The sequence below is a fragment of the Somniosus microcephalus genome, chromosome 6, assembly GCF_052327205.1.
Source record: "Somniosus microcephalus isolate GS21.2 chromosome 6, FLI_Smic_1.0, whole genome shotgun sequence".
NCBI classification, from domain to species: domain Eukaryota; kingdom Metazoa; phylum Chordata; class Chondrichthyes; order Squaliformes; family Somniosidae; genus Somniosus; species Somniosus microcephalus.
Window position 1 is genome coordinate 65,268,567 of NC_140992.1, and position 15,520 is coordinate 65,284,086.

Consider the following 15,520-nt stretch of genomic DNA (forward strand, 5'->3'; position numbering starts at 1 on the left):
TTGCTTTAAGAGAGTGAAGACTATACTGGTGCCCAGGGTGGGCATGGAAGAAAAGGAAGAATGTACGTGTTACCTTGCCTGCCCTGGTGAGGTCACTGAACTTCTTTCGACACAGGTCTGCTATCCTGGGGGTGACAGTGATACAGTGCCTTCTCCCTCTAGATGGCACGCATACCCAGGAGCATCTTGGCTTCAATTTGATCCAGAAGGCCTTGGAGGTTTGAGTATATAAAGTTCTGTGTTATTTTCCTACTTGAAAGAGCTAGCACAAGCATGGTGGGCCAAATGGCCTCCTTCTGTGCTATAAGAATCTGTGATTCTATACTTGGTGCCATGCTCTGTTGCCTTGTCTGGCTGCTTGGTGCAGGTACTTTTGCTCTTGATATAATTTTGAAAAGTATAATGAAAGATGGATCAGACATGCAGTGAAGTTATCTGAGAATCAAGTGAATGAGCCAAGCACTGTTCCTTCCTTATCTTGTGGTCCCCCAGTCTGCTGCTGGTCTGCAGGCTGAACTGTCTTTTCAAAAGGCTGCACACCAGCTAATTACATCCATTGCACATGAGATTTATCCCAGTGACGACTTCAGTGAGTATGCAAATGAGCTTACCCAGGAAACCCTCGTGTACCTACCTCGCCAAGCTATCGGTGTAACTCACCACAAGGAAATATACCGCATGTCGTTTAAAATTTTGTTTTAAGTAATATGAGCATTTTTTAAGGAGTTAGCAAGATATGTGCATAGCTACATCAGAAACTATTCTGTGGAGACAATTCTCTGTAGTTCAAGAGTTTATTATAGGTTCCTGCTCAGGGAATTAAAGTAGCAATATGATCTGCACAATAACTCAGCTCTGCCCGTATGTGTAGTCTGAATTTAAATCCAGACCCTGAAGGTGATCTAGTCCTTTCTTTTGTCGCACTTATTTTTATTCCTCAAGTTTTTAAGATCTATCCCACCCACCATCACACATACCATTCCCCAGTTGGGAGATCAGGGGCTAGATTTTCTACCACAGTCCCGCTCGAAAGTGGGTGGATGGTAGCAGGAAACTGAGGAAGTGAGGTATACTGTCGCCTCACTGCTCCAACACCGCTGGGACTGCCACTGGTCATCTTTTCTCCACCTACTGCATGTAATAGTTCAAGGCCAGGGCCTGGGTTTCTTCCCCACTTCCCTCCATCCACCCAGGTTACTGCTGCTCTCCGGCCTGCCTGGGTGGTAAGCCTTGGGTAGTAGTTGTAAAGGTCCAGACTAACGTTCCCTTTAAACTGCGCAGCCGCGCAGCGCTCTGCAGGCCCTCGCAGCCAGTGAGCCGGCTTTTAAATAGAAAAACTGGGCATGCGCGGAATTTTGAACGGCCAACGCAACCCATTAGAGGGTGCATTGGCCCAGAGGTCTTTTGATGCAGGGAAAGTGCCTGATAGAGGCCTCCTCACCCTGCATCTCACCTCAAACACCTACGTTTCCAGGCCCTGGTCTAGGCCGAGACCTACAAAAACTCCAGGGAGATACTTTGTTGGGGTATTTTCTGCTTTTTTAAAATATTTGTTCATGGGATGTGGGCGTCGCTGGCAAGGCCAGCATTTATTGCTCATCCCTAATTGCCCTTGAGAAGATGGTGGTGAGCCGCCTTCTTGAACTGCTGCAGTCCATGTGGTGAAGGTGATATAATTCCAAGTCAGGATGGTGTGTGATTTGGAGGGGAACTTGAAGGTGATGGTGTTCCCATGCGCCTGCTTCCCTTGTTCTTCTACGTGGTAGAGGTCGTGGATTTGGGAGATGGTGTCGAAGAAGCCTTGGCGAGTTGCTGCAGTGCATTTTGTAGATGGTACACGCTGTAGCCACAGTGCGCCGGTGGTGGAGGGAGTGATTGTTTAAGCTGGTGGGTGGGTACCAATCAAGCAGGCTACTTTGTCCTGGATGATGTCGAGCTTCTTGAGTGTTGTTGGAACTGCACTCATCCAGGCAAGTGGAGAGTATTCCATCGCACTCCTGACTTGTGCCTTGTAGATGGTGGAAAGGTTTTTGGGGAGTCAGGAGGTGAAACACTCGTCGCAGATTACCCAGCCTCTGACCTACTCTTGTAGCCACAGTATTTATGTGGCTGGTTCAGTTAAGTTTCTAATCAATGGTGATCCCCGGGATGTTGATGGTGGGGGATTCGGCGACAGTAATGCCATTGAATGTCATGGGGAGGTGGTTAGACTCTCATTGGAGATAGTCATTGCCCGGCACTTGTGTGGCGCAAATGTTACTTGCCGCTTATCAGCCAAGCCTGAATGTCATCCAGGTCTTGCTGCATGTGGACACGGACTGCTTCATTATCTGAGGAATTTTGAATGGAATTGAACACTGCAATCATCCCCACTTCTGACCTTATAATGGAGGGAAGGACATTGGTGAAGCAGCTGAAGATGGTTGGGCCTAGGACACTGCCCTGAGGAACTCCTGCAGCAATGTCCTGGGGCTGAGATGATTGACCTTCAACAACCACAACCATCTTGTGCTTGGTATGACTCCAGCCAGTGGAGAGTTTTCCCCCTGATTCCCATTGACTTCAATTTTACTAGGGCTCCTTGATGCCACCCTCGGTCAAATGCTGCCTTGATGTCAAGGGCAGTCTCTCTCTCCTCACCTCTGGAATTCAGTTCTTTTGTCCATGTTTGGACCAAGACTGTAATGAGGTCTGGAGCGAGTGGTCCTGGCGGAACCCAAACTGAGTATCTGTGAGCAGATTATTGGTGAGTAAGTGCTGCTTGATAGCACTGTCGATGTTACCTTCCATCACATTGCTGATGATTGCGAGTAGACTGACGGGGCGGTAATTGGCCAGATTGGATTCGTCCTGGTTTTTGTGGACTGACATACCTGGACAATTTTCCACATTTGTCCAGTAGATGCCAGTGTTGTAGCTGTACTGGAACAGCTTAGCTTGAGGCGCGGCTAGTTCTGGAGCACAAGTCTTCAGCACTACAGCAGGGATGTTGATGGAGCCCAGAGCCTTTGCTGTATCCAGTGCGCTCAGCCGTTTCTTGACATCATGTGGAGTTAATCTTTAATTCTTGTTCTGCTGCTTCGGTTGGTTCAGTGGATGTTCCTGGATGGTAGCAGTGGCCTCCATTTTGGTGGTGGGAATCCAGCCAGGCTCCCTCTCTGCATCATTTTGACCCCGTCCAGGGAATTTCATCGAATTCGGGGATAGGAGGAGTTGGCAGAAGTCCCGCCTTGCCGTTACTCTTCCCCAAAGAGAAGCATCCAGCCGCAGACATGTGTACTGCTCACAGTTCTTTACAGTGTTGTTTGGGACAGGTCATTCCAGAGCTTTTTAATGAACAGCTACACCTTGGTTTATAGATCAATGACAACCAACCACGCTGGAAAAGACAATCAAAACTGTGGTGACATATAACATTTGTAATTGTTTATAGAACGGCATAGGGTAAACTCACGAGATTACTTCATCAGGAACAGAGATCAGTACTGCTCAATTGCCATTTTAACATTTTTTTAATAATTAATCAACTTGGGAATTTTAGATCAAAGAGGTGATCTAAGCTGCTGACACTTGAAAAGTCCTCCATTGTATAAACAGATTTTCCCAACAGATATATGAATTGTTGTTTCCGATTGCTAAGGTAACAAAATACATGAAACATGTATCCGGACAAAGATAGTAATTTCCATATCAAATGGTTTTTGGTGGTGTATTCTTGGGGCTTTCTAACATCACTCAAAAAATAATGAAATGATTTATAAATAATTTAGACAGACAAATATTTGTTTTCCTTTCATAAGTGTTTAAGAGATTTATAAGGTTTCAAATACTCTAATCCTTGTTTAAAACTTGCTCAGCAACCTTTGGCTCTTTTATTTATATGTATTATTTTTATATATATATGAGAGTTCCCTGTTCAACCGCTTGTTGTTGACTCCATTGCAATATCGCATTGTCATTGTGACATCATTTTTCTTTGGCTATAGTTGAACTTAGTTAGTTAATCAAAGATTCAGGGCATCAGTGAGTATTGTTTATATAATATAGCATATATTCTGTTTACTTTAGAATTGATCCCACATGATATTTATTGACAATGACACTTTCCCCATAGCCCTGTAAACTTTTCCTGTTAAAGTATATATCCAATTCCCTTTTGAAAGTTACTATTGAATCTGCTTCCACCACCCAGCAGTGCATTCCAGATCATAAATCGCTGTTTAAAAAAAATTCTTCTCATCCCCGCCGCACCCCCCACCCCCCACCCCCACCCCCACTGCCCCCGGTTCTTTTGGTAATTACTTTATTCCTCACTCTCTATGTGAAATAATTATAATTGCTCTGTTAATTCACCTTCCCTCTTCTGAGCTTCATCTTGTAGCCCAAGTTGTTCTAGGGACTGTGCTTTGGTGCATAATATTGATCTGTAAAATATCCTTTGTTTCACAAGATCTTAAGATAGGTATGTACAGGAAACTTTGGTTTATCCGGAGGTTGTATGTCCGGAAACCTCGATCTATCGGCAGAAATCAGGAGCCGTTTTGTTAGGATTTTTTTCTTCTCGTGGCTTTTTTTTCAACAGTCAGGCTCTGCAAAGTCTCTCTGAAGCTGTTGCTAAGCTACAGAGACGCTTCTAAGGTACGGCCGACTGTTTAGAAGCTGTTGCTAAGCAACAGTGTTTGTTGCCAGATACGGAGCTGCAAATCTCCGTATGCTTCAACATTAACGCTGGTATGTCCGGCAGTTTTGATAGATCGGCAACAGCTCGGTCCCGTCGGTGCCGGATATAACAAAGATTCCTGTATGAGAAGGGCCATTTGGTCCATCCGTAGTAACATAGGATTGTACAGGACTGAAAATGATCATCTGGGTGCCTCCAGAATTCAAATCCAGAATACACAGCACACTATCCGTACCTTGCGGTCTTGCCAAATGCCTGTCCAACTCCCTCTTAAAATGACTAGTGCTATCAGCCTCGATCATCTCCTTGACAACTAATTCCAAGCATTCATAGAATCATACAGCACACAACTAGGCCATTTAGAAAATCGTGCCTGTGCTAGCTCTTTGAAAGAGCTATCCAATTAGCCCCATTCCCCTGTTCTTTCCCCATAGCCCTGCAGACTTTTCCTTTTAAAGTATATATCTAATTCCCTTCTGAAAGTTACTGTTCAATCTGCTTCCACCACCACCCATTCAGCCAGTACATTCCAGATCATAACTCGCCATTTAAAAAAAAATTCTCCTCATCTCCCTCCACCCCACGGTCCTTTTGCCAATTACCTTATAATAATAATTATTTTCCCTCTCTATGTGAAATAGTTATAACTGCTCTGTCAATTCACCTTCCCTCTTCTGACCTTCATCTCATGGCCCTAGTTGTTGTTCTTGGGACTGTGGTAAACAATTTCTCAGGATTCAACTCTGGGTTTCCATGAGTGTTTCCACTTGTGGGGAAGAGCAAAACTAGAGGCCATCAATATAAGATAGTTACCAAGAAATCAAATAGGGAATTCAGAAGAAACTTCTTTACCCAGAGAGTGGTGAGAATGTGCAACTCGTTACCACAGGGAGTAGTTGAGGTGAATAGTATAGATGCATTTAAGGGAATATTAGATAAGCATATGAGGGAGAAGGGAATAGAGGGTTATGCTGATAGAGTTAGATGGGGAAGGATGGAGGAGGCTCGAGTGGAGCATAAACACCGACATGGACTGGTTGGGCTGAATGGCCTGTTTCTGTGCTGTATATTCTATGTATTTCTATGTAATGTCAATACCCTTAAGGTTCTTGAATATCTCAATAAGATCCCGTCTCAGTCTTCTCTAAATTAAACAAACGCAGTTCTGTAGTTTATCTTTGCAGCTCCTGTGTCCAATGGCAGTTAATGGATGGGTAACCCTTTTCTAGTGCCAATGATTAGAGAGAAGTACACTTGTGTGCAGGTTTATTCTCTTTCAAAACTTGCAATGTATCTATCACATCATTATCAGTAATTATTATTGCCAACGTAATTTCCCCTTCATTTCCCAGAAAATCAACTCTCACTTCCAGGAGAAAATCAGTAGCGTTTGCTGTGAGCGCCAATGCAAATAAATCGTTCAGGATATCCATAATTTCCTGGTTGCCTAATACCATATCCCCATGGGTGAAGACTGTTAAAGGCCCTACTTCCTTGACTCTTTGTTTGCTCTGGATGTGCCTAGAGAAGCCTTTTTTATGTTCCCAGCAATCCTAATCTCATTGTCTATTTTTGCCTGCCTAACCAGTTTTTTTTTAACAGCGTTCACCCTATTGTTATACAACTATCTGTCTACCACTAAACCTGAAGATCTATATTTGAAGAATGCTCTATTTTATGCCCTTATTCCTTGCATTCCTTTGTAACCCACTTCGGTTGCCACTTTTCCTATTGTGTTTCTTACCCAGTGGTATAAGTTTGTTTTGTAATATCTGAATTGTGCATTTAAAAGTATACCACTTCTCCTCTATGCTTTAGCCACCAATAATACTTAAAATATCTATTTTATAATCCTTGTCACCAGAAGATGGCTCCAGATTACTTACTTTATTCATAATGCTCCCTGCATTTATGTTCATTATTTTAAGACACTTAACATTGTATACCAGTCGAGCTCCATCAACTGCTTCTTCATTCCCCCAAAGTCCTCCTTCCTAAAATTGAACCTTTGTTATGTTCTCCTTATTCACAGTTAACACTTCTTGCCACAGTTTACTATTGTCTCCACTAAATCACCTCCTTTCAATGCTGAAAATCCCAGGTTTTTTCCAGCCCTTTTCATAATACAGTCCTCTGACACTAGGGATCAATATTCTGCCTTATCTATATATTGCTTCCAACTGCCTCTGATTTGTCACGCTGCTTGTCCAAATTCCAGTATTGGATGAGCCATTGTCTTTGGTCCTCGCCACAAACTCCATTCCTTAGCCACCGACTTCGTCCCTCTCCCTAGCCAGTGTCTGAGGCTGAATCAGACTGTTTGCAACCTTGGCATCTGATTTGATCCTGAGCTGAGCTTCCAACCCCATATCCTCTCAATTACCAAGACTGCCTACTTCCACCTCTGTCTCTGCCCCTGCCTCAGCTCATCTCAACCCTCAACCATGCCTTTGTTATCTTTAGACTTGACTATTCCAGTGCTCCTGGCTGGCCTCCCATCATGCGCCCTCTGTAAACTTTAGCTCACCCAAAGCTCTACTGCCTATATCCTAACTCATACAAAGTCCCATTCACCCATCACCCTCCCAGTTCAGCAATGCCTCGATTTTAAAATACTCATCTTTGTTTTCAAATCCCTCCCTGGCCTCGCCCCTCCCCATCTCTGTGGAACTGAAAGAAATCAGTATTTGTAGGGAAATGGTGTTAGGAAAATTGATGGGACTGAAGGCCGATAAATCCCCAGGGCCTGACAATCTACATCCCAGGGTACTTAAGGAAGTGGCCCTAGAAATAGTAGATGCATTGCTGGTCATCTTCCAGAACTCAATAGACTCTGGAACAGTACCCATGGATTGGAGGGTAGCTAATGTTACCCCACTATTCAAAAAAGGTGGCAGAGAAAAAGCGGGGAATTGTAAGCCTGACATCGGTAGTGGGGAAAATGCTAGAGTCCATTATAAAAGATGTAATAGCAGAGCACTTGGAAAGCAGTGACAGGATCGGACAAAGTCAACATGGATTTACAAAAGGTAAATCATGCTTGACTAATCTACTGGAGTTTTTTGAGGATGTAACTGGTAAAATAGATAAGGGAGAACCAGTGGATGTGGTGTATTTGGACTTTCAGAAGGCTTTCAATAAGGTCCCGCATAAGAGGTTAGCGTGCAAAATTAAGGCACATGGGATTGGGGGCAAGGTATTGACTTGGATAGAGAACTGGTTGGCGGACAAAAAGCAAAGAGTTGGAATAAACGGGTCGTTTTCCGAGTGGCAGGCAGTGACTAGTGGGGTACCGCAAGGATCGGTCCTAGGACCCCAGCTGTTCACAATATATATTAATGATCTGGACGAGGGAATTGGATGTAATATCTCCAAATTTGCAAACGACACAAAGCTGGGTGGGAGGGTATGCTGTGAGGAGGATGTCGTGAAACTCCAGTACGGTTTGGACAGGTTGGGTGATTGGGCAGAAACATGGCAAATGCACTATAATGTGGATAAATGTGAGGTTATCCACTTTGGTGGCAAAAACAGGAAGGCAGATTATTATTTGAATGGCAATAGATTGGGAGAAGGGGAAGTGCAAAGAGACCTGGGTGTTATTGTGCACCAGTCGCTGAAGGTAAGCATGCAGGTGCAGCATGCGGTTAAGAAGGCAAATGGTATGTTGGCCTTCGTAGCAAGAGGGTTCGAGTACAAGAACAAGGATGTCTTGCTGCAGTTGTACAGGGCCTTGGTGAGACCACACCTTGAGTATTGTGTGCAGTTTTGGTCACCTTACCTGAGGAAGGACGTTCTTGCCACGGAGGGAGTGCAGCGGAGATTCACCAGGCTGATACCTGGGATGGCAGGAATGACGTACAAGGAGAGATTGTGTCAATTGGGCTTATACTCACTGGAGTTTAGAAGATTGAGAGGGGATTTCATCGAAACCTATAAAATTCTGTCAGGTCTGGACAGACTAGATGCAGAAAGGATGTTTCTGATGGCCGGGGAGTGCAGAACCAGGGGTCATAGTCTAAGGATAAGGGGTAAGCTATTTAGGACTGAAATGAGGAGGAATTTCTTCACTCAGAGAGTGGTGAACCTGTGGAATTCTCTGCCACAGAGGGCGGTGGAGGCCAGTTCATTAAATATATTCAAGAAAGAGTTGGATATATTTCTTAAGGCTAAAGGGATCAAGGGATATGGGGAGAAGGCAGGGACAGGGTACTGAATTTGGATGATCAGCCATGATCTCATTGAATGGCGGAGCAGGCACGAAGGGCCGAATGGCCTACTCCTGCTCCTATCTTCTATGTTTCTATGTAACCTCCTACAGCCCTACAATCCTCCAAGATCTCTGTGCTCCTCCAATTCTGGCCTCTTGCGCATCTGCAATTTTCTTTGCTCTGCCATTGATGGCCATGCCATCAGTTGCCATGGCCCTACACCTGGAATTCCCTCCCTCTTTGCCTCTCTATCTCTTTCTCGTCTTTTAAGACGCTTCTTAAAACCTACTTCTTTGACCAAGCTTTTGCTCACCTGTCCTAATATCTCTATGTGGCTCGTGTCAAATTTTGATTGATAATCGCTCTGTGAAATGCCTTGGGACATTTTACCATGTTAAAGGTGCTATATAAATGCAAGTTTTTGTTGTTGACTGTGTCTCACCAGAAGTGGACACAATACTCAAGGTATGTCTGACCAGAGCACTATACGGTCTAAGTGTGACTTTGTAACTTCCTTTGATTTGTACTCTACTGTCTGGAAATCTGAATGGAAAGATTAAGTGGTCTTCAGTGTGTTACAGAGTTGGATTAATTATTAAAACTTGCTGTTCTTCCTATTTTACAATTGCTAATATAAACTCTGAACATTATTTTACTTTGTGTAGCTTTGTAGTAAAGGAGCAGTTCTGGGAAACCCATTTTATGCATCTTATGAAAAAATTTCAAGCATTGCCAGTTTTATCGAAACTAAGCTTGTAACCTGCTATCTGCGCATGAGAAGACCAGACCTAGCTCTTAATCATGCTCACAGGTAAACGCTATTGACTGTTATTGACTGATATAATTATTCCCATCCTGCCTGAAGTAGAAGGTTTGGCTAAGAAATATGTTACTGAAAGAATTGCTGGAACGCTTACCCATAGCATTTTCCAAATTCTTGAGGGGGGGGGGGAAATTCGGTTGCTTTGCGCCTCCTGTTAGTGCCCCGAGATGGCACTAACGGGGCGCAAAGCACCTAGCACCTGGGCTTGGCACTGCTAACGCCTCCCGCAAAATTTCCTTTCTCTACTGGCAACAACATGTAATGGTAGGACAGATTTTACTTTTATATCACTTGGACATAAAACATCACCTGAGCAGACCGCATAGATGAAAATCGGACAAGGCAGATTATGAGCATTAATGATTTTCTATCCATTTAAATTAATTAATGAAAAATAGGACTCTTATGAGCATACGATTCTCCCTGTCTAATTTTTCATTATGCGTGCTACCCAGGTAACCCTTTATGCCCAAGCTTTATAAGTGGAAAACCCAGCCTCTTCAGACTTAACACAATTGATAGTGGACATGTGTCTGCCAACAAAATTGTCTGATTTACCCAGATTGCCACTATTTTGTATTCATACTCCAAAAATTCATAACCCAGATTTTCCACTCTGGTGAAATTGCCACCGCAATTGTGGTAGGACATGATTTTCGCTGGTCTGATTGACCTGGTGCTGATCCCAACAAATGTCCTTGGGTCTGCCTCATTTACTTTAGAGTAGTGGTATTCCTGCCAGCGCTCCACAGCTCGCCCCTTGGGGAAAAGGAATTGCCTACTAGGAATCGGATACCTACAGCAGCTTAAAGGGTGCCTTCCTACCTGGGACCATGTGGCTGGTACTACCACTTCTACCAAATTTCAGCAATAATGGCATGTTATATGTAAATCCATCACTCCATTGTGATGTATGCTGCTGGCATTTGAAGTTTCCTCCGCATTTCCCATTGCCTCATCACACTGGTTGGCTGTTGAGTAGTGACCAGTGTTGGCTAAATTTTATCTCACCCAGAAACAGATCACTTTTAGTAGTAGATCACTTTTAGTAGTATGATGCAGGAAATCTCTGCCAGACAAACAGGAATACATCATGCTCTTTCAACATGTTACTCACTTCTAACTTTAAGCTTTCTTCAATGCCAATGATAATCCCACAGAAAGTAATCATATTCAAAAACAACAATATTACAATGTCCTACCTCAACAAACAAACAAAGTGAGATCACTGCTTCTGTATCAGTTAATTGTGTGAACCCTTCTCTGTTGTCTCGGGCAAATCACAATAACAAACTTAGATGTATATCCATATATAGCGGTTTTGGGCACACCGATGATTTTTAGATATTTGGCTATACTTTATGCCAAAACATTTACTGACTTAGTAAAACCCACACATAGTTTATTAGTCAGTTTTGTAACAGGCTAATTTATCATTTTGTGATCTTTCTAAGGAGCATACTACTGAATCCAATTAACTTCCGTAATCATCTTCGTCAAGCCACTGTCTTCCGGTGTTTGGAACGATATACTGAAGCTGCAAGGTAAGTAAACTTCTAGAAGTATGAAATAATGGTAGGCATTGGGAGTAAGGGCTTGAAATAAGTATTAATTCTAAGCATTTATTTTAGTACTGGGCAGAAACAAGGTTACACTTGTCAATATAGTTTTTAGTAATAGAATCTTTTAACACTATTTCAGTTTTCAGATGGCTTGAATCTGAGGTGCATGTAAGGTCAACATTTTAGCGATTGATGTGATTAGAGTTAGCAAGGAATTGAAAGACACTCATTTCTGCTAATCCAGATCTCCAAATCACATGTTATAACTAGTCAGTTCTAATCCTTCCATATGCATTTTAGAATTGGCATTCCTCCTCATCATTTTCTAGCATAGGTCTACTGGAGGTTTAGAATTAACCTTCAGTTTTTTGCATATTCAAAAACTGCAGTTAAACATCTACCAATACAACTTTAATTGTACTAAATGGGAATTTATTAAATGTTTTAATTGGGTAGAAATTGCGGTTGGAGGCGTACCTCCGGAGTATACCTCTGACCTGTGAAACAAATCCGAACCTACCTCCAGGCGTCCAGGCTGCGGAGAGTTTTGGTCTCTGGCCTCCAGACGAACCTCTGCGTAAAGGCCCACGGATCCCAGGGACGCAGGCAGTTCGAAAGCATCCCTGGGATCACGGGGGCCCGGTCCTCCAATCACAAAGGAGGATTCTATTGCAGTCATTTATGAAGGGAATCCCCTAATGAGATGCGATAGAATCCCCAAATAATTAAACAATTCACACAATTCTATGCCTGCTTTTACCAGCTGTAAGAGTTTCGTTGGCAATTGCTAGGCAGTTGCATAGCCCAACTCTGCGGCACCAGCAATACGGTGTTTAGTCGTTTCGGATGATCTGTCAAGGCGTACCTTGACAGATCGCAAGTTCCGGATTTCGCGCATGCGGAAACCTGGTAGTTGCGGGGCCTTTGAAATGGATTACGACAGCATACTTTGAGAGTATGCTGTCACGGAGACTGCAAATTCCAGCCAAGTAAATCACAAACATTTATTTTTAGTTTTCATTTTGGCACTAGTTTCCGTTTGCAACAACTAATAGAACACATACTTCTGTATGGATAGCTATTATGGGTGAATATTCGAGTAAATTCAGATGTTGGGCTTAGGTTTCTGAAAGGTCTATGGCTAGTTCAAGAGGTTTGGGCACCCCTACAAGAGTTTCTTCGTGCAGTCAAGCCCTGAAGGAGTAGGCTGTTATTTGAAGTGATCCAGCGCAAGAAAATTCAGATATTTAAATAGCAAATGCGCACATCCTTATTCTATTTATTAATGTATTTATTTTTGTTCCAGCAGACAACATAACACAATGCAGGTGTTCCAAGTTATATTCAGACTGTACTCATAGCTCATTCATCAACCTTGTGACTCTTTTGGTCTCTCATTTCTGTCTGAATTTCTCTTTTACTCTTTCCCTGTGGCTCTGTTATTCTTCCTCTTTCTGTGTTTCACTCATTCTATCCTGAAATTTCTGTTTTTGTTCATTTTTGCAAAAAGGTTTAGATGTGATGAATACTGTCCTTAATTGCCTAAGCTGGCGGCATACAGTAATTATGGCAGTAGGCATAGATCAGAAAATCAGGCCTCTGATCTCCATTGGGGGAAAATGAGGCATGCACAGACCTCATTTGAATATATTGAGTAGGTAAAGCAGCCCCAAACTAACCATTCAGTTCCACCATGGCCTTTTTTGCCAGTACCACAACTTCCCCTTTAATGGTGAGCTGCTTTCCTCTAAAATTTAATGGGGGAGAAATTCGGTATCGCCCCGTTTGGGGCGCAATTATCGGCAGGGCGCAAAGTTTAGCGCCTGGCGCTAATTATCGCCTCTGACTGCAAACTTGGCCTCTATCGCCCCTGGAGGTGATTTGAGCGCTAAATCAGGCGCTACACACCTGTCTTATGGTGCTAACGCCGAGGAGCGAGGCACTACCTCAGAGCGCTGGCGAAGCTCAGGTGATGTCAGTTAGCAATGGAACACGACTGGCGCTGGCCAGTTCTAAAAGGGGAGGGTCAATCTTGCTGTCCAGCCACAACCTGCTCGTTGCAGCCTTGAATCTCGGCCTGGAGAGACCTGTACATCAATTCTGCTGGAACCACCAATGGATAGGCCCAGGGAAAGAGCTCAGCGCTTCAGCAACTGGGCTTTGGTGGCTCTGGTTGGCGCTGTGGAGTGGCGACGGGCAGTGTTCTACCCAGAGAGTGGCAGGAGGCCATTGCCCTGCGAATACAGAAGAGTCTGAAGGAGGTGGCTCAGCACGTCTCCTCCAGGAGCCTGGTGCCAAGGACCCACACCCAATGTTGGAAGAAGTTCAACGACCTCACTCAGGTGGTCAGGGTGAGTGGCTACTTTTCAATACCTCTACATCCCTCCATCTCAACTTCATTCTGTGCCTAGAGGGTTTAAAAACCACAAATGCCCAACACTCATCCAAGACCCACGGCCATCTCATAAAAGACACACGCACATTCCACGCCTTGAATACATTAAGGGCTATTCAACTATGGGAGGCACATCAGGCAAGCAGCCATCTTTTTTCCTGCAGGCCAAGCTATCTCAGAACAGGCGCCAGCAGCAACGCACGGAAGGAGGACCGGCTGACCTACACACCCTCAACGATTTGGAGGTGCACGTGCACAGGATCGTTGCCAGCCAGGTCATAGGTGCCGTGGCCGCTGGAGAGGTCGACCCCCTTGGGGACAGCAATGGTATGTTCATCAGCTTTCTCTCCTCTCTCATTCCACTTGCCCTTCACAACATCAGCCTTTTACACTTTCAATCCAACTTACTAAATGTCTCCAGTCCTTGCTCCCTTACTGCCCCCCTGTCCTGACGCTAAAGCCACTCTTGTACCTCTCTCCTTTCAGATAGTGAACCACCAACTGACCAGCCTGTCCCTCAACCAACCAGTGGCAGCGACGCCCCAGGCAAGGACGAAGAGGAAGCCAGAGCCTCACTGCCTGCGTCTCCCAAGGGAGCCCATGCCCACACTGGGACCACGCCTTCCCTGGAGGGGAGCAGGGGGATAGGGTCTGATGAGGACGACACTTCGGGACCCAGCGGGCTGCAGCAACGTCATGGGGGTAGGGAAGCTCGGGGGCCATCTCTCCGGAGGGCGAGTAGGCAAGCGAGTCCTGCTGCACTGGACTCAGGAGGAGCGCGTCATCGCGGCCATGAATAGCCAGGCCTTGAGCATGCACACTGAGTGCAAGGGTGCCCGAAAGCATTGATGGACTGGCTAGGAGTGTGGAGCAGTCCGCTGCAGCACAGGCCGACGCAACGCAATGGCTTAGTGCTGCAATTCAGTCACTGGCTGCTGCCATCCAGTCTCAGACTGCTCTCATGCAGTCTCAGATTGATGTCACGCAAGCACTGACGACTGCCATCGTCGCTGGGTCGGCCACATTGCCCCGGGGCTCTCACGGTGTCACAGCAGGCCAGCAATCTGTGCTCGAGCAGATTGCTCCAGATGCTGAGGTATTGCCCTGTGGGAGTGCTAGTCTGTCGGTCGAGCAGGAAGGTGCTGTCCTCTCTCAGGATGACAGCATTCCTGCTCCCACCACTGGCACTTCCCCATTGCACTTGCCACCGCCTGCAACAGAGCCAGCCCAGACTGCTGCCACCCATGCAGAGTTGGTGCAGTCAGCAGCCGGGGCCTCCAGGGCCAGAGCTGGTCGAGGGCATCCTTCAAGGGCATCCGTAGTCTCTGCATCTGACATGCAGCAGCCTTCCACCAGCCTTGCTGCAGCCACTGGGGCCCCATTACGGAGGAGCCGTAGGGTGGGAAGGGGGCAAGTGCGCAGGGGATGGAGATCACCCTAGGAGGTCTAAATAAATGATGGGAATGTTTGTAGTAAAGGTCGAGGTTCGTGTGATTACATTTGTTTACTGTTTTGCCGTTTATCTCCATCTTGTGAGAACCAGTTCTGTTAATTCATGATTTGTTGTGTTTCTTTCTAATTCTTTGTCCTGAATAAATGACACACAGAGTTTGTTAAAGAAAAAAGTTGTTGTATTCAAAATTTACATTTTTGGCCATTGGAATCATTCCAGCTTTGGCCGGCAATAGGGGGTGCGGGTTGCTTTCCATGATGTTGCTCTCCATGCCAGAAGCCATCTTCTGAGTAAGGGCCTAGAAGTGGCTTGTTATCACCCGTTGACGGGCGGCCCTTGCAGTGGCAACATTGTGTGCCTCCCTCCCACGTTGGTGTGCTGCTGATCATCCTCCT

General features: G+C 45.0%; 1 protein-coding gene across 3 annotated transcripts in view; it reads left to right on the forward strand.

Moving 5' to 3' along the window:
- The window catches only part of LOC147115769 (spermatogenesis-associated protein 16-like), a 258,198-nt gene that overhangs the window by 38,816 nt on the left and 203,862 nt on the right, over positions 1–15,520 (forward strand). For all 3 annotated transcript variants that reach the window (XM_085990302.1, XM_085990301.1, XM_085990300.1), the window contains exons 3-4: positions 9,558–9,703; positions 11,170–11,259. In XM_085990302.1, coding sequence (XP_085846428.1) covers positions 9,558–9,703; positions 11,170–11,259 — 236 coding nt within the window. The remainder of the gene's footprint in view (positions 1–9,557; positions 9,704–11,169; positions 11,260–15,520) is intronic.